Source organism: Bos grunniens, chromosome 2 (genome assembly GCF_055505025.1).
Source record: "Bos grunniens cultivar Pamir isolate PY7600 chromosome 2, Bosgru_T2T1.0, whole genome shotgun sequence".
Taxonomy (NCBI): Eukaryota; Metazoa; Chordata; class Mammalia; order Artiodactyla; family Bovidae; genus Bos; species Bos grunniens.
The window spans coordinates 135,724,621-135,748,995 of NC_141166.1; the positions used below are offsets into that span (position 1 = coordinate 135,724,621).

Genomic DNA, 24,375 nt, shown 5'->3' on the forward strand with positions numbered 1-24,375 from the left:
TGTATAGAAGTGGCTATGGGCTCAGGAAGTGAAAGTCTTTGGGTAGCCTGTCTCCTGGTGGGTGAGACTGTATCCCTGCCCAGTTTATTATTTTGCTTGAGGTGTCCCTGCACTTCTTGGAGTCTATAGGCTGTTGGCTAGGGCCAGGTCCTGGTGCCAAAGTGTCAGCCTGCATGAGAGCTTATGTAGGTGAATGCTCCCTGATATATCCACCACCAGGGTCTGTCCCCAATGTGAGCCACCAAACATCTTCCGCCTCCAAGACCAGCAAGTTGGTCTGGCCCAGGTTCCTATCATATTGCTGCTTTTGTCCCCGATCGTGGTCTGCTTGAGATTTTGTGTGTGTCTTTAAGAGTGAAGTCTGTTTCCCTCAAGGCTACAGAGATCGTGCAATCATGCCCCACTAGCCTTTGAAGCTAAATGTTCTCCTCTTTCTGGTGCCAGGCATCCAGCAAAGGCTCACGTGTGGGAGAACCTCTGTAATAATTCTCCAGTTTGTGGGTTACCTACCTAGGGGTTAAATGGATTTGATCATACTGCAAATCTACCTTTCCTACCTGTCTTGTGGTTCCTTCTTTAATATTTACTTAATATTTATTTTATACTGGTATGTTCCAGTGTTTTTCATCAGGTTTTCTTCTGCAATAGGTGTCATTTTGATGTGCTTATGAGAGGATATTATTAGCTTAAGGTCCTACTCTGCCATCTTGGCCACTGTCCTGAATCACTTATTCTTTATAACACTTTACACTTGCCACTTACCCTGTGGTCATTTCCTCGACTTCCTAGGTCTATTCACTTATTGAGCAGCAAACCAAATTCTGAAACACCAAGATTGCAGCAGAAAAGGGTTTATTCCCAAGGCAGCCAAGTGAGAAGGGAAAACAGATCTCAGATTTTCTTGAAATTTTTGTCAATTTCAGTTGAATTGATAAATTTAGCTTTTAATTAATTACTTTAATTATTTAATTTAATTTCATAATGAGGTTATTATTTAACTATGGTCTGTCTTTGATTTGTTTATTTTCAGAGTGGATGGATTGGTATATATTAGGCCATTTGCTTGATTTCTGTTTTCATGAACTTACTGTAAAAATAGTTTAACAATTTTTCCCAAAACAACAAGACATAATTTTAAATATTGCTTAAGTCAGCAATAAACATAACAAATACTCGGAAAGTGCTTCTCTGAGAGTATTTCAGTTGACTTGTGAAAATGAATATGGGAGGAAAATTAAAGCATGTGTTATGTTTATTAACTTATTGAATACTTGTTAAATTGCTAGTAAATTACTTATATTCTTTGAGACTTCTAACTTTACTTAATGAGACATCTTTTCATTGGCATTTGATGTTTGTTATCTAATAGGGACCAACATTTGTACAGCAGTGACCCGTTATATGTTCCAGATGACAGAGTTTTTGTTACTGAAACACAGGTTATTCGGGAAACCCTATGGTAAGATCCATTAACCTAATTTCATAGTCTAAAGACTTTATTAATGAGAAGCAGAATTTTGGTTTTTTAAAGAAAGGTGTTTGAGGGTATTTCACATGTATATTAAAAATAGGCCATTAGATTTGAACCCAAAACAGGTCCTTAGACACCTAATCTAGTGCTGTTACCTGCTGAGATTTCCAGATTCTGGTTCTCAAAAGTGGGAAGTTGTGTTTTGACCATCACCTACGTGAGGAAATGCTTTAACAACACTGTTTTGGACTTTTTTAAAGATGAAATTGGAATATGTTGAGTCTTAAAATAATCAGGTAAAAAGACTGATGTCTTTTATTTTCTAATTATCTTACCTCTTTGCCCTCCCTCACCTTTCTCTTCAGAATCTTTATTTAAATTTCCTAGACATTACTGTAGTGAATATTTTTTAGACTTATATTCATCTTTTTATTTCATTTCAGGTTACTTTCAGGGGTAAAAAAGCTCTTTATATTCCAGTTGATTGATGGAAAAGTAACTGTGAGGAACAATATTATAGTAACTCATTTGACACATGTAAGTTGTTTGTGCTTGTTGTAATTAAGATTTATATAAACCATGGTAATGTAATTTTATAACATTTTGCAATATTGAAATTAACTACTAAACATATTTGAGTTTTAGAAGGCAAAATTAAGTTTGTGTCTTTAGAGTGCTTGGAGAATTCTTTAATATTGTTTGTGGTGTTCACGTTTAGTTTTGTATTTTCTCTCATTTCGTATTGGGAAAGCTATCTACTGTAACTTTTTGCCTGTAGTACATATACCGTTTGTTTGTGTGTTTTGAAACAGTATAAGCCACAGTTCTATATCATATAAAATTTAATACTTATGCTGTTCCCTCTAAAAATAAAACTAAATATTTATTACTTTGTCTTTTGATAAGCATACTGTTTCAAGCAGTCACAAAAGAAATATTTTATAGTGAGGAAAATACTCATTAGAATTCCTGTAGAAGTCTGACTATAAATCATTGTGGTTTGCTTCTGTTATAGAGCTGTTTACGATCAGTGCTAGAACAAATCGCAGCATATGGCCAGGTTGTGTTTCGACTCCAGGAATTCATTGATGAAGTCATGGGGCATAGTTCTGAAAGCATGTTACCTGGAAATGGGTCTGTTCCTAAGAAGTCAACGGAAGCACCTTTTAGAACATACCAGGCTTTCATGTGGGCCCTGTACAAATACTTCATTAATTTCAAAGAGGAACTTGCAGAAATTGAGAAGTGCATCATCAATAATGGTATTTAAATATTCTTCCTTTAATAATTGATATAAGATTTGAAATTTACATGGCAAATAAGCAATTGTCCTGAATACACTCATTTTTTTAAATTAAGTTTGTAATTTTAAGCCATTCATATCTCTAAAAACCCAAACAGTATAGAAAGATTTACAGCAAAAATTTTTCCTCCTCCACTGGTTCCCCAGTCCAGAGGCAACCAAGTGATCCATTTCTTGAGCATCCTTCCAGGTATAATTCAGACATATGACAGTGATACATATTCATATCCACAGTCCTAGTAGTCTTTTCACTACTGTCTTCAAATTGTTTTCAATTTAAATTTTGATAATTAAATCATACAAGTATTTAATTAAAGAGCCTCCTCATTTTTTTTTTTTTTTAATCAACTGAGCATTTTGTTGTATGGATGTATTGTAGACCAGTACCCTTTTCACGGACATCTGGGCTGTGCCTGATCTTTTCCTGTTGCCAGCTTCAGTGATAACCACTTACATATCAGTGATTGTGCACATGTACAGCAAGTTATCTAGCACAAATTCTTAGAGTGAGTTGCCGAGTCAGAAGGTATGTAATGGCACATGTGACTTTAGTAGTTACTGTCACATTGTTCTCCGTGGAGGTGTAGATAAATAACTTTACACCCTTGCTGGGAATATATATGAGTATGCATTTGTTCAGTCCTGTCAGCAGTGTGTTATCAAACTTTTGGATCTTCACCAGTATGTTAGGTGAAAATGGTAGCCCAGTGCAGGTTTTTCTCCCTTAACTTTTATATATGCAACCGTTGTAAAAAATAGTACATCGAGGTCCCATGTTCACTTCACCCAGCATCCTTTGTGTTGACACTTAAAATACAGTAATTGACACAGTACCATAACTAGTCTGCAGGCCTGACATGGGTTTCACCAGTTTTGCAGGTGCTTATTTTTCAGGGAGGTAAGTAAATCTTTCTCTAGTTCTTTGGCATTTTACCACATGTGTAGATTTGTATTACTACCTCCATATTTAGGATTCAGAGCTGTTCCTGACCAGGGAACTCACTCTTGCTACCCTTTCTTTATTAATCACCCTTTTCTGCCTCCCCTCAATGAAACAGGAGCCCACTATAGTCTGTTTTATTTGCCCAGTATAGTTTTATTTTGCAGTCTTTTTTTCATGAGGTTGAACATCTTTCTGTATGTTTAAGAATCGCTTGAATTTCCTTTTCTGTGAATTGTCAGTTCCTTTAATTATTTTTCTGCCGAGTTGTCTTTTCCTTCTTTTAGGGAGTTCTTTCTTGGGGAAATTAGTTCCTTGTAACATGAGATTAAAACCCACCATCCTGGACTCACCTCGTGGTCCAGTGGTTAGGAGTCTGCTTGCCAGTGCTGCGTACACAGGTTCAGTCCCTGGTCTGGGAAGATCCCACATGCTGTGGGGCAGCTAAGCTCGTGCTCACTAGAGCCGTTGCTCTGCAGCAAGAGAAGACACCCAATGAAAAGCCACAACTAGAGTAGCCCCTTGTTTAGCACAACTAGACAAAGGTTGCATTCAGCAATAAAGACCCAGTGCAGCCAAAAGTAAATTTAAAAAAAAAAACATCCTCCACTGTTCTATGCTTTTCCATAAGTGGCTTTGCATTTATATCACATTTCGAATGCAGATATTTTTCCTTGCTAAGGAGTTTGATTTCTTGATATTTGCAGATACTACAGTAACTCTTGCAATAGTGGTGGACAAGTTGTCACCTCGATTGGCTCAACTCAAAGTTCTGCACAAAGTGTTTAGTACTGGAGTAGCGGAAGTTCCACCTGACACTCGAAATGTTGTCCGAGCATCTCATCTGCTCAACACCCTGTACAAAGCCATTCTTGAATACGACAATGTTGGAGAAGCCTCTGAGCAAACTGTAGGTGGGATCCTTGTCTAGTCCACTGTGTGTGACTCATTCTGCTCAGCATAGGAGTGGTGGATAGCCTGTTGTAGATCTTTGTAAAAATGGTGTGTCAGACAGTTGTGAGTTTTTAAATTAGCTTCTAAATTTGAGGCTGCATAAAACTAGCTTTTTAGCTATAATTGCCAAGCTCACCAGATGAATGTGGCAAAAATAGAGCAAAACATAAAAGCAAGATGGGAAAAATACCTAGCTGACTTCGAAATAGATACTCACCATACCCTTTGTTAAATACAAATACAAGTTTATTATATGATGTATCTAGAGTAGCCAAACTTATAGAAACAGAGAGGAGGATGAGAGTGTTGGTTACCAGGAGCTGGGGAAGAGGAGAAAAGGGGATAGTTAATGGGTACATAGTTTCAGTTTGGCGGCATGCAAGAGATTAGAAAGGCCTATTTCACAGCAGTGTGAATATACTTAAAACTGCCAATCTGTGCACTTTGGTTAAGATAGTATATTTCTTTACTATAATTTAAAAATGCAAATCTAACTGGAGACTTTGATGTAGGTAGCTGCAGGTTTGTTTAGGCACATAACTTAGGTGTTTCACCTAGTTTGTTGGTGTGATCCTTTTTTCCTCACCATTTTGGTACTGCATTTCAGTTAAAAGGAAGTTGATTTCTTTCATCTCTATACTTTCTTTTTTATTAATAACTATATATATATATATAGTAGAATGAAATCACTTCCTTCTTGTTAATGGACATTTTGCTAATAGCACCATTTGGATAGAGTTTGGATTGTCCAGTTTAGAACTGTTGTGCCTGTGTAACTTTCACTACTAAGAAAGTGCTATTATGGACAGTATGGTTTCTTATATTTAAGTGAGGTTTTTCATAAGGATTTTATACCATGTATTTTGGGTTTTTAATTTCTTACTTTGTTTCAAAAAACATAGATGGATTTCCCTGGTGATCCAGTGGTTAAGACTCTGTGTTTCCACTGCAGGGGATGTGGTTTGATCCCAGGTTGGGGAACTAAGATCGCACGTGGCCAGTGTGGCAAAAAACAAAACAAAACAGGAGTCACTTTTTAAAAGGTGCTTCAGAAATGCTTGAGGCTCATCTTATCCAAGGACAAGGGAGTTCTGAGAATGGGTGTGCCTCTCTTCAGGTCTCTTTGCTGTTCTCCCTCTGGGTGGAGACCGTGCGGCCCTACCTGCAGACTGTGGATGAGTGGATTGTGCATGGGCACCTGTGCGACTCTGCCAGGGAGTTCATCATCCAGAGGTGAGGGAGGTGCACCAGACATTGGCTCTTTTCCCCAACATTTCCATTAGCTTCAGGTGATATCGGGAGGTGGGGACAGTTCCAGTAATAGAGCTGTGTTGTCAGCATAGGCAAGTTCTCTTGCATTTTTATATAAGTAGAAGACATCAGGTACCACCTGCCAAAAAATTTTTTTCCAAGGTTTTGTCAATTCACAGCTTTCCATATTAGCAAATTGCATTTTTTGAATTATAGTATGTTTATGGATGGCTGGTATGGTGAAAGGCAAACCGAGTCCTTTGAAATGAATTGTTCAGTCACTAAGTCATGACTTTGTATCCCATAGACTGCAGAACACCAGGCCTCCTTGTCCTTCACAATCTCCGAGACTTGGGTCAAATTCATGTCCACTGAGGCGGTAATGCTAGCTAACCATCTCATCCTCTGCCGTCCTCTTCTTTTGCCTTCAATGTTTCCCAGCATCAGTCTTTTCCAATGAGTTGGCTGTTCACATCAGGTGACCAGAGTATTGGAGCTTCAGCTTCATCATCAGTTCATCTGGAGAAAATTTAGGGTTGATTTCCTTTAGGATTATTGGTTTGATCTCCTTGCAGTCCAAGGGAATCTCAAGAGTCTTTTCCAGCACCACAGTTCAAAAGCATCGATTTTTCGGCACTCAGCCTGCTTTATGATCCAACTCTCACATCTGTACATGACTACTGGAAAAACCATAGCTTTGATTAGACAGACCTTTGTCGGCAAAGTGATGTCTTTGCTTTTAAATACGCTGTCTAGTTTTGCCCTAGCTTTTCTTCCAAGGAGCCAAGCGTCTTTTAATTTTATGACTACAATCACCATCCACAACGTCTTTTAATTTCATGACTGCAATCACCATCCACAGTGATATTGGAGCCCACGAAAAGAAAACCTGTCACTGCTTTCAATTTTTCCCCTTCTATTTGCCATGAAATGGTGAATTAGGTGATGTCAAATGGCTTCATTAATGGGAATCAAGGAGAATAAATTAATGATGAGATAAAAGATGTGAAAATATTACCAAATATACCTCTAATATACTTATTTCTCCTAGTTAGCTACTCTTTTTTTTAACCTATTTAGTACATTTTTAACAAAACAGTTAAGGAAAATCTTAATCATCACGAAATCCACTTGTGATGATTCCCCTTCACTTAATTGATTTTTCTGAACAGAATCATAGAAGCTGCAATGTAGAACTGTTTGGGCTCTCTTATCTCAGTCTTAAGTTCTGCACTGTGTAGAGGTATGTGTTTTAATTGATGGCTATCCACTTAACTCATCAGGGAGAATCGCTTTCTTAGAGTTACAGAAAGGTAGCCCTGTTTACATGGAGAAGGAAATGGCAACCCACTCCAGTGTTCTTGCCTGGAGAATCCCAGGGACAGGGGAGCCTGGTGGGCTGCCCTCTATGGGGTTGCACAGAGTCGGACACGACTGAAGCGACTTAGCAGCAGCAGCAGCCCTGTTTACACAGTGCTTATATAAAATGAACTGGCCTGCCTTTTATCTGAATCTTCAGTCTCTCATAATGTCCTGCTTCTTCTATTGCACATGAGGATTACTGTAAAATCAGGATTCTTAATCTCTTTAGAGGGGAATGAGTAGCCCTCGTTTTATTGTTAAAACAGTCCAGCTAGGAATCTATGTGGAAAAAAAGATATCGAAGTCTGGAGTTTACTTTCATAGGAGACGGCAAAATAGGTAATTTATTCTACCTTTAAAGAAAACCAAATTAATCAAATTTTGTTTAATTCCAATTCAGGAAACTTTCTGCTTATTAGATTTTACTAATGCCATTCAGAATATTAATCCACTTTTCTATGTTAAACTGAAGTCAGGTAAGTCCCATTTTACCTAAAGATTGCATCATTTTACTAATAGTTGATATTACTGTATTTTGGAATGTCTGGAAAACATGCATAAGTTAGAGCAGGTATATTGTTTTTAAGAAAGAAAGGATAAAGTTTAAAATTGTTTTGAATCCCTGTAGAAACAAAAATGTTCCAGTAAATCACAGAGACTTCTGGTATGCAACCTACACACTATACAGTGTATCTGAAAAGACAGAAAATGAAGAGAAGATGAGTGATAATGCTAGTGCCAGTTCTGGCAGTGATCAAGGGCTGTCCAGCAGGCAGCACACCATGGTGTCCTTCCTGAAACCCGTCCTCAAGCAGATCATAATGGCTGGCAAGTCAATGCAGCTGCTGAAGAACCTGCAGTGCACGGAGAGCACCACGTGCCCGGCCACAGCCAGAGGTACCCCCTTAGTGGTGGGGCAGCAGCTCCCTCTTCATATTTGCTGTCCTGAGATACGTCATTATTTTGCACTTTGGAAATGATCAAAGCCTTTTATTTTCATGAAAATTATCATCGTGATCAAATTAATAGATCATGCTGGTCTTGGCTAAAAACAGATTGTCCTCATTGGAGACTTTGAGCATGGTGTTTGAAGGCAGTGATGATATGTTCCATATGCATCTTCCTTATTCTTGTTGCTTTAGGACTGGTCCTTTATAGTAATTCTCTGGCATTTCTTAATGTAGTGCAGCATTTGGCATCTGAGGACATGAACTCTGGCAGATAGGAATTTGTTGGTGAGCAGTTCAGACTTGACCATAGATTTTAAGGAAATCTTGATATACTTTTTTATATTATATAAAATTTATATTATATATGGTCTTTTTTGAGCAATGTAATTTAAGCAGTATACTGAAGGTTTTATCATCTGACTAAAAAGGCTCTGAGAGGCATAGGTGTGACCTTACTTGTTTTGTTTGTAAATCACCTTAATGCTATGTTAATTATTTTGAATTATTTTATGTCTACTTTAATATTTTTTCAGTTTGTGGACTATTTCCTTTCTTAGTAATAAAACAAAGAACTTGACAGGGCCACTGTTGGAAGTGTTTTCCCAGTGAATTGTGACTCCTGTTAGTGTTATCATAGTGCTGTCTAGTATGGTGGCAATCCTGTTTGGTCTGTTATTCTGTTCAGAAAAAAACAAGCTTGTATTTTGAATGTTTGACCATGAACTTTGCAGTTGTCTAACAGAGGGTATAAAAATGTTTAGTTGTACTAAAGGTACTATACTGTAAGAGTAACATAACAAAACAGGGATAGACATTCACAGGCTGAAGGAAAAATACCAGGCTATATTTATATAAAGTTTACTTAATAATTCTTATAGTTCCTTATTTACTAAAACATAGTTCACCTTACACATTTTTGTTTCAGATGCAGAAAGAAAAAGTCTGTACACGCTCTTTTTGGAGTCTGTACAGTCTCGTCTTCGACACGGAGAAGACTTCACTGCACAGGCCCTCACTGAGCAGCAGGCCACCAGAGAGACCCTGATAAAGATGCAGTCCATTGCCGAGAGGCATCTTGAGTTGGATGACGTTCACGATCCACTGCTGGCAATTAATTTTGCAAGGTGTGATACATACCTGCTGGATTTTTGATGTTTGAAATGGCAGAATCTGTTTATTTCTGCCAGGTAGGGCTTTCTAGCCTTTAAAATAGAAACCTTTATTCTCTCCTTTCTAATGAATGAAATACAAGAATATATTGTGTTTACTTGTTTCAAATACATAATTTGGCATCCTTGTTATTTGTCAAAGTCCATAGACTGTCCTGTGCCTTGAGCCCATGGGCAGCGCCACCACTCATATAGAAGATGCTCGTAGAAGTTACCGTCCTGGGACATGCTGAGTCAGACCCTCCCTGTGTATCTTGGCACTTTAGAAAGTGTTTTTAGGTACTTAGCCTGAGGCAATAAGTTGTTAATGAGTGTGAGTATGAAGTCACTCAGTCGTGTCTGACTCTTTGCGACCCCGTGGACTGTAGCCCGCCAGGCTCCTCTGTCCATGGGATTCTCCAACCAAGAATACTGGAGTGGGTTGCCATTTCCTTCTCCAGGGGATCTTCCCAACCCAGGGATCGAAGCCGGTCTCCTGCATTGCAGGCAGACGCTTTATCCTCTGAGCCACCAGGGAAGCCTTAAGTTGTTAATACCCACACAGTAAATACCCTGTTTATTGGCTAGTGGCCATCGTTCACTGTCTTCAGCCTAATGGCTAGAAAGGCCTCCTCTGTACTTGATCTTTTAGGGCAAAAGCAACGTGTGAAGGACTATTTCACACAAAGAATATTTTGAGGAAAAAGATTTCTATTTCTATAATAATTGGCATTTTTAAGACTAAAGATAAAAATGGGACTCAAGTTTTGATTAAAGAGAATTCTGTTGAATGTATAGACAAGGTGTGGTGTATTAAAAAGAATGAAATTTTGCAATTTGCAGCAGCATTAGATAGAGGGTATTATACTTTAGTGAAACAAGTAAGGGAAAGACAAATAATATATGATATCACTTATATGGGAAATCTGAAAAATACAACAAACTGATGAAATAACAAGAAACAGACTCATAGATATAAAGAACAAAATATTGGTTACCAGTGGAGAGTTGGGTGGGGGAGGTGCTACATAGGAGCAGGGCATTAAGAGGCATAAACTACTATGTATAACATAAATAAGCTACAAAGATATAGTGGACAGCACAGGCAATATGTTGATATTTTATAATAGCTATAAATGGAATATCACCTTTAAAAATTGTGAATTGCTGTGTTGTACACCTGAAACATATTAATAAAATATTCTAAATCAACTATACCTCCATTGAAAGGAAAAAAGGAACTGAGTGTTTTGTTTTTTAAAGAGAGAATTCTGTTGACAGCAGCTCTTAAAAAGAAGACTCATGTTTTTATATTCAAGGTTGTATTTGGAACAGAGTGACTTTCATGAGAAGTTTGCTGGTGGAGACGTATGTGTGGATAGATCATCAGAATCTGTGACTTGCCAGACTTTTGAATTAACGCTGAGATCTTGCCTCTATCCCCATATTGACAAACAATATCTAGATTGCTGTGGAAACCTCATGCGAACTCTAAAAAAAGATTATAGGTATGAGGAATGGTTAAGTTTGGGAAGTAGCTGGTAGTTTTTTATACTTGAAAAACAGTTGAAATAATTTTTTAAACCTAGATTTCGAACTAATTTTTGTTAGAATAGGGAATGGATATGCACTGAACACTTTTGAGATGATCGATTAATCATCAGTGTTTTATTAACTTTATGTGAAATTTGTTTCTGAGAATTTATCCCAAATGAACACAGAAAAAGCTTGTTACACAAAAAGGCTTGTCACAATATTTGCTATCAGAGGGGAAAACATGAAATTGCTTAATAATGGATAATTTGTGTTTTAAATTATGGCATATCCATATTAAAATATGGCATATTCATCTCCATGTATGAACTTTGTAAAGTTCATGTAAATTACACTTATATAGAGTTTTAAATAATGTAAAATTTCTTAAATTGTAAAAAAATCCAGGATGTATAAAATGGTAAGAACTTTTTTTTTTTTTTTTAATGCATAGATTAAAAAGACTGGGGAACAAATGCCCTGAATATTAACAGTGGAAATTCATCATGATTTGGATTAACCTTTTTTGTAACACTTTAGTAAGTTTCCCAGATTTTTTTAGTTACAGGAAAATAACATACCTCTCTGATTATTAAAAGTAAGCTATATGCTGTTTTATTATTTTTGAAAGTATTTAAAATGTTTTAGTATTTCTGATTTTAGTAAATGTAGTATGTAAACCTGTTTCACTAAAAATGATGTACAAAACCTGGTACTGGTCTAGAATCCTATTTTATGAGCCTAAGGTCTTTCTGTGACTTTTCTATTCTTTCAGGCTGGTTGAATACTTGCAGGCCATGAGGAATTTCTTCTTAATGGAAGGGGGAGATACCATGTATGACTTCTACACGTCAATTTTTGATAAAATAAGGGAAAGGGAAACCTGGCAGAATGTGTCTTTTCTTAATGTCCAGCTCCAAGAAGCAGTAGGACAACGTTATCCTGAAGACAGTTCACGGTAAAATATGGGAGGCACCTTTTCTTTTAAATGCTATAAAATAACCCATGTGCCCCAAACTCTTCTATGACTTCTTTATGCTATCTTATTTTATCCGCGCACCGATCCCTGTGAGTTCTATTAATGTTATTTTGCACATTAGAAAACCGAGGCAGCAGCCACTTCCCAGCTGAGTGAGAGGAGATGTGAGATGGGAGCATGTGGCCTCTCAGGATCTGATGGCCTTGCTCACGTGGCCGGGGTCTACGCTGCCCGCCTTCCTGCCCCATGGTTCTTCCTCTCCAGCCAGCTGTACCAGCATTCATGGTGGTGTCACAGGCGGTTTTCTGAGAGAGTGAGAGCAGGGCCTTTGGCACCGCCAGGGCCTGAACTCCAGGCCTCACAGACCCTCACTTCCACCACAGACCAAGTCAGAGTCCACCCGAGTTAGGAGGGGAAGAGAGATTTTACTTCTCTTCATGGGCAGGGTTGCCTGTTTTCAGAGAGTTGTACTGGCTTTTCCTTAGTCGGGGAGCTCACCTTCCCTCCTCCTTGTCCCTCCTCCTGCCTGCTGATCCACTTGGCCTGGGTGGTGCCAGTAGATTACTTAGATGGCAGAGGCTCATCTTCCATCCCATTTGGTAGTCCTTTTTCCCATTCTGTGTCCGTCCTTGGCTGCATTTCTTGGCACCCTTCTTGGCCCTTGAAAAGTTATAATGATGATAATTAACATTTGTTTCATGCCACTTAGAACATTGTTTTCCCCGCAGCCATACCAGATTCTACTTCTAAGTAGTACATAAAATAATTCCTTTTATTTTTATGTGATGTATTACCTTTGATTTTTGCACAAAAGCAGAATTTTCATCAAAAACTTTGGTTAGTAAAAGCAGGGTAACTGCTAGATTCTTTTCGTAGTAAAAAATTAATGCCCAGTAATCCCCAGAGGGGGCCAGGGAAAGTTAAGGTTATATTTTCCACTACCAATAGAAACTCGTGAATTTTGTTATTTTTAGAATGCTTCAGTCTATTACAGTTATTCCTGTTTCTTGGTTTGACTGTCCCATTTTTACCCAAAGGGAACTCCTTCACTTGACCCTAGTAATCTTGGAGAGCATCCTTGCTTTTAGGACTGGATACCTGGGCTTGTCCTGTGCACTTCCTGCCCCAGGCAGTACACCTCCCCTAGGAGCACCCGTCCTGTCTCTTCTGTGACTTTAAAGGCCCTTGCTCAGTGTCCCAGAGTGTTCGTCTGTTCTGGATTATCAATACTTCTGGACTCACTCGGTGGTTGGAGCTAGGAAATATGTAGAAAAAGGAAAATGAATCATATGCTCATATTGATCTTTCCAATATTTATTAAAGATTACAAGATTTCACTTCTTTGATTTTCTTCTGTATCTTTCTCCTTGAGTGATTACCAACACGTTAATATAAATACTTACTGGATTTATTCTATAATAAATCATAGTAGTTCCAAAGTAACAATAGCAGCAACAAACCCGCTGAGACTTTAGAACATGCTTGTGACTTTATTCTCTTCTTTGTACTTTCAAGTCATCAGAATCCTGTCTTTCAAGATCACTTGGACTAATTCTCCATGTGATTATAGCACTGATACAAGGTTGGGTTCATTTGTTTTATTTTTTACTTTTAGGAATTGCCTTGTTTTTGTTTTTCTAGATTTAATTGTATAAAACAGCTCTGTTTTTTTAAGTTAAGATCATTAATGCAAAGGCACTTTTAGTCCGGCTGCTAGTGCACACAGTCTCAGCCCCCGAACCACCAGGGAAGTCCCTAGAAAGGCTGTATTTTTTTCTGACTCCCACCAACATAGCTTTCACCACAACCTCACTAACAGAATATGTTGTCAGACTTTGGGATTTTTGCTAGTCTGATGACGAAAAATGATGTCTCAATATAGTTTTAATTTACATTTTTCTTAGTCATCTTTTCATATGTGTATTTTTGCCTTTGTTTTAAAGTGAACTATCCATATCTTTTGCCACTGTTTCTGTCAGTATCAAGTTATTTATTGGTCTTTATCCTCTTTGTTTTTAGAAGCTCTCTCTTTTTGTTTGGCTGTGCTGTCAGGCTTGTGGGATCTTAGTTCCCTGACCAGGGATTGAGCTTATGCCTCCTGCAGTGGAATGCAGAGTCCCAGCTACGAGACCTCTAGGGAATTCCTTAGAAGCTCTTTCTGTAGGTTTCCCAGGTTGACATTTGTCCTTTTGTTCTGCTTATGGTGTAACAGTTTCTTTTTGGCCCTGCAGTCCTTTTTTAGTGTGTGTATTATAGTGTATTTACCAGGTATCAGTCTTTTCTCTTACTACTTTTGGACTTTGAGTCATAATTAAGAAAGTTTTACTCTTTCCTAGTTACAAAGAAATTCCACCCAGGTTTTCTTTTAATGCTTTAATGGATTTTTTTTTTTTTTAACATTTAGATGTTGATCCATTTAGAGTTTACTCAGCTAAAAAACATGAGAAATAGATCCAGTTTTATCTTTTTCCAGATGACTGGTTGCCATTGCTTATTTCTTTTTGAAAAAAATTATTTTCCCTATTTGTTTGATTACCCCTTTGTCATTAAATTTTCATATACACTCATTATATACATTGTGTCTCTAGATTTTTCATCCTGTTTCACTGTTCTTTTATTCACATTGCTAGTAGCATTCTGTTTTAGCAATAAGGTTTTCTTGGCTGTTCTTGTTTATTTATTTTTCCAAATGTATTTTATCATTTTGTCTAGTTCTACCCAGAAAAATGAAAGCAAAAACTTAGTGGTATTTTTATTGAGTTTCTCTTTCATAGATTTAACTCAAGACAGATGAGCCGTCACTTTGGGACCCCTTCTCCTGTGGCTCCCATGTGCTCTAGGTGCCTGTCTGTGCCCTCAAGCTTCCTAAGTCTGAACCCATGAGTTCCCTCGCTTCCAGGCTCCCCTGCCCTGCTCACACCTCTCCCATGTCATTGGTGTTCCACCTGCAACTTCCCTGTGGGTCCTTTGACCTCCACCCACCCTTGGTATAGCTTTTTGCTCCCCTGCCTTGGGCATCTTCATTCCATGTTTATGGCTTCAGCAACCCCTAATGACCTGCAAATCTGTATTTTTGGCCCAGGCGTCTGCACAACCAGCACTTCATGACTTCACTCGAATGTCATGTTTACATCATTGAGCTCATCGTTTTCTGAGCCCTTTGTTTCTCCTTGATGGACACTGCTGTTCATCCCAGTGCCCATGAGGCTCACCTTAGATTCCTTCCTCTCTGCCAGCCTTCACACACCCGTAGTCCCTCAGTTCTGCCTCCTGGCTAATATTCCCCATCTCAGTGCTCACTCCAGTACTCCCTGCCACCTCCTTACCAGCTGTCTCAGAGTCTCTCCCTTCCATTTGGCCCTTTAGGGCCACTCAGAACATGAGTCACCCCACTGCCACTCATGCTGAGGCTCCTCTGTGCCTCAGAGCAGGTAGGCTGAGCTTTTCATGAGGGAGAAAACTTTTCATTGTTCGGCTCCCCACCTTGTTTCTTATACACACAAAGGTACAGACATATTGTGTACTTTCTCCACCATACTCTCCAGAGATTTGGAAATTCAGAGATTTCCAATTCAGGAATATTTCTGGTTTCCTTGAGAACTATATCCTCTCCCCCAGGAGCCTTCACGTTTTTCTGTACTCCCCAGTTACTTAAGTTACCTGCTGTCCCGTGGGCATGGCCAGCAGTGATCTGCCCATCTGGCTTGGTGCAGCACCCTATGTCTGCTTGGTGACAAGAGGGTGACTGAGCATTTGTTCTGGGCTCTGAGCCTCTGGAAGAAGGGGAGGGATTGATTTCTTTATCACCTGCTTGTACAGCACTTGACAGATAAGGTATTCAGTAGGTGACTACTAAGTACTCAGTGGATGCACATGTGTACTAAAAAATTCTAACTAGCTTGTGACATGGAATGAATTGGCTAAACTCATAAATCACACACTGCCCTTTATATTTCTGGTTGAAGCCTTACAGTTAATCTTTTGTGGGCTGCTTACTGGCATTGTCAGAGGTGCTTTGTAATCGTGGGAGAGTCATGTCATTGCTCAGTCCACTGACAGAACTGTTCTAAGGACAAGTGCCTGGCTCAGGGACGTTTCCATGCCCTACGGTAGCTGCATTTTATTGAGAGTTACACTCAGGCTTATTAGGAAAGAGTGGATAAAGCAGTCTGTGACACCTTTGCTTTAGAAGCAGACTCCATGCTTGCTCACACACTGCCTGTGTGCTCTCCAGGGTGAGGAGAACAGTGCCCCTCCCCAAGACAGACACACACTCACACCACCCTCAGCAGAGGGTCTGTCTCCTGAGCCTGTTGCTGAACTCTGCCAGGTTTAAGCACATGGCAGGTTAACCTTCCCTGACTTCATCTTTTTTCCTAAGTAGGTTTACTCTATCTCGTTTTTTATAGTTAAACTCATTATTTTAAAATTTTGCCCCCTTTCCCTAATTCTAAACCCTGATTTCTATTCTGCAACATATGCTTAGAAAATATACTTTTATTGGAATATTTGTGTTTCTTTTATGAAATATCTTGTTGTAATATATAAATTAAATTAAAATGCTAAATAGCTAAAACTGATATCTCTTTATCTAGTCTATCTATATCTTTTGAGAATGTTGACACAGCTAAGAAGAAACTCCCTGTTCATATCTTAGATGGTCTGACGCTGAGCTATAAGGTATGTGCTGATATTCTTTGTAAGAACATTTTCTGTTAAAATTAAGTCATACAAGTAACAGGTTACTTTCTGTTCTGAGTCTAAACAGTGAAAATTCTGTTTTTGCTTTCATAGGTCCCATGGCCTGTGGACATTGTTATAAGTTTGGAATGTCAAAAAATTTATAATCAGGTGTTCCTTCTCTTACTGCAAATAAAATGGGCAAAATATAGCCTGGATGTTTTATTATTTGGTGGTAAGATTTGTTTTCAGCAGATAAATTATAATTTAATTTTAGCTCTCTTTCAGAGAGGTTGGTGGTCTTAGGTCATTTTTTATATATACACAGGTACCAGAATGACATAAATTTATGGCATTACATAATAGTTTTACAGACATCAGAATTAACTTCTTGAATCAGTACAGTTAATCTGAAATACCATAACTAAATTGCGAATTTAACCAGAATTTAACTAGAAATAAAATTTTGGGGTCGTATGAAAAAAATTTTAATGACAAGTTAATGGGACTTTGTTTTTACATTTTGATGACATTGATAATCAGAGTGATACAGCAACTTTTATTGCTTCACCTTCCAGATAGGGAAGGTAGTGTCCCTGCTGTGCATCCAGACAAGTGCTCTTCACAGGGCCAGTGATGACACCATCACAAGTCCTAGGGCAGTAGTGCAGGTGAGGTCTAAGCAGATGCTCTTCCCACCCCTCTCCTCTTTGTTCCTTTACAGAACTACCTAATCCTGCTGACAGATCACAACGTAAAGAAGGAGTTTTAGGTAACCCAGACACAGCTGCTCATTTTGGCCCACAGAAGGAGCCAGTAAGACTGCAGGTTCATCGTATGTTCCTCTTAAGAGTGAAGCTCATGCACTTTGTGAACAGCTTACACAACTACATCATGACCAGGGTTTGTGTCTGTCCATCCGTTTAGTTCTATCACCGTATGTACATATGTTCATGGAGAATTGCTTGTAATATATATATAAATACAAAGAAGCGTGCAGAATACTTACAGGCTGTAAATGTGAAGATACCAGATACTAAAAACTTGATCATAAAATAACATGGCAGCAGGTTAAGTGTTTGCTTTTCTTTCCTTTTTTTAAACATGCCAGAGCACATGTATCCAGAGACTGCTCTTTCTCTTGTCTAGTGACCCCTTGGAACGACACACCCAGAGCTCCTCTTTTGGAATTGCCATCAGAACTTGCCACGTATTCCTTTAAATTTCACCAGTGGTAACAGGGCTATCCCTGGAAAATGGCTTCAATTTTTAGTAATGGAAGCCTAAAAAAAAATCTGTCAGGCTAGTATGGAGTATAAGAGGGAAAATGCAGCCAGATTATGTAATTTTTTCTTAAATATAAGAAGTAACTCGTAAATAGCTTTTCTTACACATATTAAAACCAGTTCTAGAGGAAGTTCTGAAGAGAAAAATCAGATATTTGAACAGTGGCAGTGTTATTAGAGGATAATATTCACTTGGGGTTTAAAATGGTTGCTAAAAAAATTTGTAGTCACTCTGGTAGATAGGTTCTAGAGCCCACTTGTGTGTGGATGAAGTGTGCCTTTGAAGCCTTTGTTTTAAACATGGTCCACATGGCAGAGGTGCCCTCTGTTTTCTGTACACTAGTGACCTTCAGAGGGCAACCTTAATCTCTTAATTGTTGAGTCTTTTTTCTCAATTTTTTATTTTGAAGTTTAGATGATTCAGAGTGTCGTGCCAATCTCTGCTGTATAGCAAAGTGACTCAGTTCTGCATATATATGCATTCTTTTTTTTAAGCCCTTAATTGTTGAGGGTAAATGGTAAGAGATTGTTTTTGTTTTGTTTTGTTTTCTACTTAAAGTACAGTTATGCTCCTTTTAAAGGACCATTGTGTAAGTAGTGGAATTTATTGAAACATATAAATTCAGTTTACCTGATGCTTTTAAAAAATCAGTGCGTTTTCTATACAGTTTTCTATACTTGTCCCTCTGTGCAGGAGCAATCTGTTAGTCCAGAGTGAGGCATTCCCTCCCTGTGCAAGTGAATGTAGAAGAAGTTGGTAAAAAAGTTTTGTGTATTGTATACAAATTCTCACAGAAAAGATATGCTGATTAAATTTGTCATCTTTCTCTTTGAAGATTCTTCACAGTACAGGGCTGGAGTTTCAACATCAAGTTGAAGAAGCCAAGGATTTAGATCAGTTGATTAAAATTCACTATAGATACTTATCAACCATCCATGATCGATGTCTGCTGAGAGAAAAGGTACATGAACTTGGCCATTGAGGCAGGAATGAAGCCAGCCAAGGGAAATTGTCTGTGATCTTTGGAGTTTTATGCTTAGTAAGCTTCTGATATGCAGAATATTTTTTTAAGGAAGCACCAGATCCAGTGAGATTATAAATATGTGCCATATTACCAGAAATTAGATCTAAAAGAAACAGTTGACATTTTTTTGTGACAGTCTATACTCACTCAGCACTGTGCTTGAATTCAATTAGAAAATTTTATCTGCTGGTAGTACTTTTTGTTCAGGAGTGTGTCCAGTTTGATGTGAATATATGGGATTAGGTCATCATGCAGCCATTGGAATGACATGCCCCGTTCACTGGTGAATTTAAACACCTGTCTCAGGAAATGGTAGCTTACTGGCTCTGCTGGTCAGATTGCGCTGCTGATGTACCTTTACATGGTGCATGGGTACAGCCCAATTCCAACTGTGTTGTGTTCAGAGCCTAGCACCCTTCCTTATACTTTGCTGTTGTTGTTGTTCAGTCATTAAGCTGTGTCTGACTCTTTGCAACCCCACAGACTGTAGCACGCCAGGCTCCTCTGTCCTCCACTGTCTCCCAGAGTATGCTCAAATTTGTGTCTGTTCAGTCAGTGATGCCATCTAACATTTCTCGTCCTCTGCTATTCCCTTGGCCTTAGACTTGGAAGGCAGTTATTGCATTAATGAACTTTTTCTGTGACATTTAAATTAGGTAAAAGTGTTGGTGTCGGTGTTCAAACATGGTCACCAGGTTTGTGTTCTTCCATGGCTTTCTCTCCAGGTCAGCTTTGTGAAGGAAGCCATCATGAAGGTGTTGAACTTGGCTCTCATGTTTGCAGAGGGGTGGCAGGCTGGCCTGGGGGCATGGCAGTAAGTATGCGGCTTGTGGAGCTCTGTGCTGTGACCATTTCAGTTTTGCTTTTAGCTGACTTCATTCTGGCAGTCTTGTTTTTTCATCGTGACAACATACCACATACACTTACAATTATGGAAAGAATTGAAAATTATCTAGTCTAAAGAATAGACAGCATCAAAAATCATGCAATTAATTTGTGGCTGGTGAAACAGTAAGAAAAATCTGAAGTCTTGATTAGCAGAAGCAATTATCTTTAAATTACATTCCTGTTGTATAGCAGTGTTAGTTGCTCAGTTGTGTCTGAATCTTTGCGACCCCATGGGCTGGAGCCTGGCAGGCTCTTCTGTCCATGGGGTTCTCCAGGCAAGAACACTGGAGTGGGTTGTCATTTCCTTCTCCATACTGTTGTATAAGTTTGCTAAGTTTTTGTTATGGTTGCCTCCAGATAATACACAGAAGTGGGTGGCAGGGTGGTGGAGGGGAAGCATAACAGACCCTGGAGTCCATTACTCCACTTCAGCAGATGACAGTGACACCCAGTTTTGTTTTATGTTTACTGCTCACTCCCACACACTCAGTTATTTTAAACCAAATTCGGGACATTATGCTAGACTTCAGTTCAAAATCGTATTTTAGAGACCTCTAGAAGAATGATTGTACATTTTACTGTTAGGGTGTTTATTATTCACGCCTATCACATAGAAAGTCAGAGGACACTTGAAAACCCAGGAGCTCTTTCTTCCTATCCAGAATACCATCTTCTACTGTTACCTTGAAAGTGTAGCTCAACAGCTTGTCCTTCTCTTGTTTATAAAATTAATGTTATGCTGCTGGTATTACTTGCCTGAAATAAAAGTGTTAAGTCTGGTTGACTAGACTGTTAAGAGTTAATAGTTTATAGTTAGTTGATATTAGTAAGGAACTGAAAGTTCATTATAGCACTAATCTAAAACCCTAGTTACGACCAACCTAGACAGCATATTAAAAAGCAGAGACATTCCTTTGCCAACAAAAGTCCATCTAGTCAAGGCTATGGTTTTCTGAGTAGTCATGTATGAATGTGAGAGTTGGACTATAAAGAAAGCTGAGCACTGAAGAATTGATGCTTTTGAACTGTGGTGTTGGAAAAGACTCTTGAGAGTCCCTTGGACTGCAGGGAGATCCAACCAGTCCATCCTAAAGGAGATCAGTCCTGGGTGTTCACTGGAAGGACTGATGTTGAAGCTGAAATTCCAATACTTTGGCCACCTGATGCGAAGATCTGACTCATTTGAAAAGACCCTGATGCTGGGAAAGACTGAGGGTAGGAGGAAAAGGGGACGACAGAGGATGAGATGGTTGGATGGCATCACGTACTCAATCAACATGGGTTTGAGTGGACACTGGGAGTTGGTGATGGACAGGGAGGCCTGGCGTGCTGCAGTTCATGGGGTCACAAAGAGTCAGACACAACGGAGCGACTGAACTGAACTGAAAATCCTAACCTATAGGGCTTTATCAAAATGCTCTCAATGAAGAAACTCCGATGGTAGGTTAAATCCCTAATTGCCGGGGTGAAAACAGGAGTCTTATTGTAAAGCAACTGTTGCTTTACTGTTGCTGCTTCCAGTGTGTGAAGGAGACTTCTCCTTCCATGTCACTGTCAGATGGAGGAGAAGGTAATAATACTGCTGTGCACACATGGCTAAAATAGAACTGTTTCTTCAACAAGTAAATTGTAAGAAAAAAAGCAGGACGTGAGGAGGACTTAAGCATATTAACTATCACAGTTTGTGGACATTAATTGATCCTGAGTCACATTTAAAGCAAAAAAGTGAAAAAATTTTAAAGATAGGTATAATTTGAACAGTATTATTTCATGATATTTTTTAAATCATTAAGAATTTTTAAACATGTGGTATTGTGGCTACGGATTTAAAGGAGTCTTTGTGTTTAGTGTGATACTGAAATATTTACGCCTGAAATGCTGTGATGTCAACTTTGCTTCTGAAGATGTGGGGCTGGGGGGAGGGGTGACTGCTGAAGCTGGATGTGGGTGTTTGCTATTGCCTGTATTAACAAGTTTTTAGTAATTTTTAAAAATAAACTTTTTATATCTTTTAATGTGCTATTTATTTCAAAAGAAGGTATGCGTTTGAAAAGTAAAAATATAGAATTGTGCAGTAGAAAAGGGAGGGACTTCCGTGGGAGTCCAGTGGTTAAGACTCCACTACAGGGGGCCCAGGTTCAATCCCATGTCAGGGAACTAAGATCTCCTAAGCCCTGTGGCCAAAAAAGGGGACTGTCCCCAGTGACCCTCACTCTGGAACTCAGCAGCATGCTGGAGCAGAAGTTTTGTGTCCTAATGACACTGCCCTTCAGACTCTTTGAAAGTTTGGCAGATTTTATATTTTATTTTAGAATCTTTATTTTATTATTTTATTTTATTTTATTTTAGAATCTTTAGACTTAGGAATCTAAATAAATTAAACTGAAGCACATTTGTAATTACCCCAAAGGTATTTTATAGCCTGCTTAGTAACTCCTTATATGCTTACTTAAATTGAAATTTACTCTTTCCTAGGATGGAATCTATAGAGAAAATGGAGTCTGATTTTAAAAACTGCCATATGTTTCTTGTAACCATTTTAAACAAAGCTGTCTGTAGAGGATCCTTTCCCCATTGTGAGTATTATGTTAAAATATTATTGCTTTTATATTTTCCGGTAACTCAGTCTGTTACTGTTTTGTTACTGATCTCATGAAGATTTAGAATTTTTCACTACTTCAAACCTGGAAAGTCCCTCAGCAGTTGATTTCCAAGTAAGTGGTGTAAGTGAATCAGATGTAAAATATTGAGACTGAAGATACTGCTTTCTGGTATATCATGTGTAACACCAATGGATTTCTAAAACCATAAGTAAACCAGATGGCAAAATCGGTTTCAGTCACATTTCACTATCATGCATAGCTTTTGTAACTATTCCTTTCAAAAAATAGGGTTTGGAGGTCAGTTTGCTTTGTTTTTTGTTTGTTTGTTTTTTTAAGCAATTTTAAAACTCCCAAGGCTGACTCTTAAACAAAGAAATGCAAGCCTGACTGTTCAAAACAGCAGGAAGCAAACAGGTCTGTGTGGCGAGTCACAGGGAGAAAAGAGCTGTATGTTTATAGACACAAAGGACAAAGTAGTATTTCTTGCACAGCTTTTTTGGGAAAAGTATGCTGGGCTAATTTTTTCCCTATTTCTGTATATTCAGATTGTGGTATGCTCATTAAGAGTAGGTGAACATTTTTAAAAACACTGTTAGAGTAACAAGACAGAACACTGGGAATAAACAAAAACATATCAAAAAGTTGTTAATGCAAAGACATCTAAGTAAATTAAGTTCTGCTATGAGATGAGCCTTTCAGCGCTAACCTGCCGTACCCACAGAGCAGGTACGTGGGGCAGTGACTGACCAGAGGCACATAGACTGCCAGAACAGAGAAACCCATTGTTGGTGTAGCAGGCTGGAATCCGAGATGCCCGCACAGAGAGCCAGTCTTCCCCGCTCCCAGCTTACCCTGTACGTAGTGATGTGGAAGCTGGGGGCCAGCAGGGCTGGAAGACAATTCTAATCTCACAGATCCCTAATTTCCTGTGTTGAGTTGACTCTTCTACAATGAAGAGGCTTTCATCTGTTATGCAGGTATATAAAAACTAATGTTGTAAACCCCCACTGCCACCTCTCAGCCTCCCGCATTTATACCCTTGGCCCAGAAAAGTACTGTGTTAAAAATGTGTTAAAGGAAACAGATTCCATTCATAGTTTAGAACAGAGTGTTGTGTTATGAAGTAAGTCCAGGTTTTATGATATTTCAAAAAATGTGATTTGTTCAGTGTAAAACCCAGATTTTTCTTTGTTGTTTTCAAAACTAAAATGTTATGAAATAGAAGTAAATCATAGTTTTTCAATTTGCATTTAATAAATGAAGATTATTATCTTTAGTATATGTTAAAGATAATTAGTATTTTCATTAAAAATAGAAAATGTCTAATACTTTTTGAGACATTGGTTAAAGCTTATTCAGCCATTGTCGTTTAAATCTGTCTTGTTAACCTATTTTTATTCTTCCCACAGTGGAATCTCTAGCACTATCACTCATGGCTGGCATGGAACAAAGTTAAATATCTTCAGTGTAGTAAATACCTCAGATTTAATCTTTATACATATACATTTCCACCATACGGAGCTAAGAAATGGGACTCTTATTTTGGTTTATTTTTAAACTGTTGTCTACTGTCTAAACAAGTGGGTTTTATGTGTATTCTCTTGGGATTATTGGTTGGTATATAGAGTTATATGTATAAAACTTTATCAATGCAAAGTGAATACAGTCTGTTTACACTTATATTTCCTACTGTAAGCAATAGCTTTATGGTATTGGTACCTTTAAATGTAAAATATATCATTTTTGAAAATGTAGTTAAGATTTAAAATAAAGCACTTTATTCCCCCTTTTGCTTAGTCACAGAAGTTTTTTATAGTTTTACATACTATTTTCCCTAAAGGTTGTCGTAGATTTGGCAGTTGAAAAATGTATTTTTATATGCTTGGAAAGTTCCAGGATAGAAAACAATTTCAACCAATGTCAATAAATGTAAAGCCAGCTGTGGTACAAAAATCCTATTATATGGCCTTCGTGAGCTAACCATAATTGATTAAAACTATAT

General features: G+C 38.3%; 1 protein-coding gene across 8 annotated transcripts in view; it reads left to right on the forward strand.

Annotated features, from left to right (window-relative positions):
• The window catches only part of TUBGCP5 (tubulin gamma complex component 5), a 50,386-nt gene extending 26,224 nt beyond the window's left edge, over positions 1 to 24,162 (forward strand). For 3 of the 8 annotated variants that reach the window (XM_086362629.1, XM_086362630.1, XM_086362631.1), the window contains 16 exons: positions 1,370 to 1,767; positions 1,915 to 2,008; positions 2,487 to 2,733; positions 4,422 to 4,624; positions 5,786 to 5,901; positions 7,910 to 8,178; positions 9,157 to 9,355; positions 10,699 to 10,887; positions 11,688 to 11,870; positions 16,487 to 16,571; positions 16,686 to 16,806; positions 17,296 to 17,474; positions 18,694 to 18,819; positions 19,608 to 19,696; positions 22,246 to 22,346; positions 23,783 to 24,162. In XM_086362629.1, coding sequence (XP_086218755.1) covers positions 1,745 to 1,767; positions 1,915 to 2,008; positions 2,487 to 2,733; positions 4,422 to 4,624; positions 5,786 to 5,901; positions 7,910 to 8,178; positions 9,157 to 9,355; positions 10,699 to 10,887; positions 11,688 to 11,870; positions 16,487 to 16,571; positions 16,686 to 16,806; positions 17,296 to 17,474; positions 18,694 to 18,819; positions 19,608 to 19,696; positions 22,246 to 22,346; positions 23,783 to 23,829 — 2,271 coding nt within the window. In that variant the 5' untranslated portion in view covers positions 1,370 to 1,744 and the 3' untranslated portion in view covers positions 23,830 to 24,162. Of the gene's footprint in view, positions 1 to 1,369; positions 1,768 to 1,914; positions 2,009 to 2,486; positions 2,734 to 4,421; positions 4,625 to 5,785; positions 5,902 to 7,909; positions 8,179 to 9,156; positions 9,419 to 10,698; positions 10,888 to 11,687; positions 11,871 to 16,486; positions 16,572 to 16,685; positions 17,243 to 17,295; positions 17,475 to 18,693; positions 18,820 to 19,607; positions 19,697 to 22,245; positions 22,392 to 23,782 lie in introns of those variants that run through there. The other 5 variants (XM_086362627.1, XM_086362628.1, XM_086362633.1 and 2 more) reach the window with 3 other exon arrangements.
• The last annotated feature ends 213 nt before the right edge of the window (positions 24,163 to 24,375 follow it).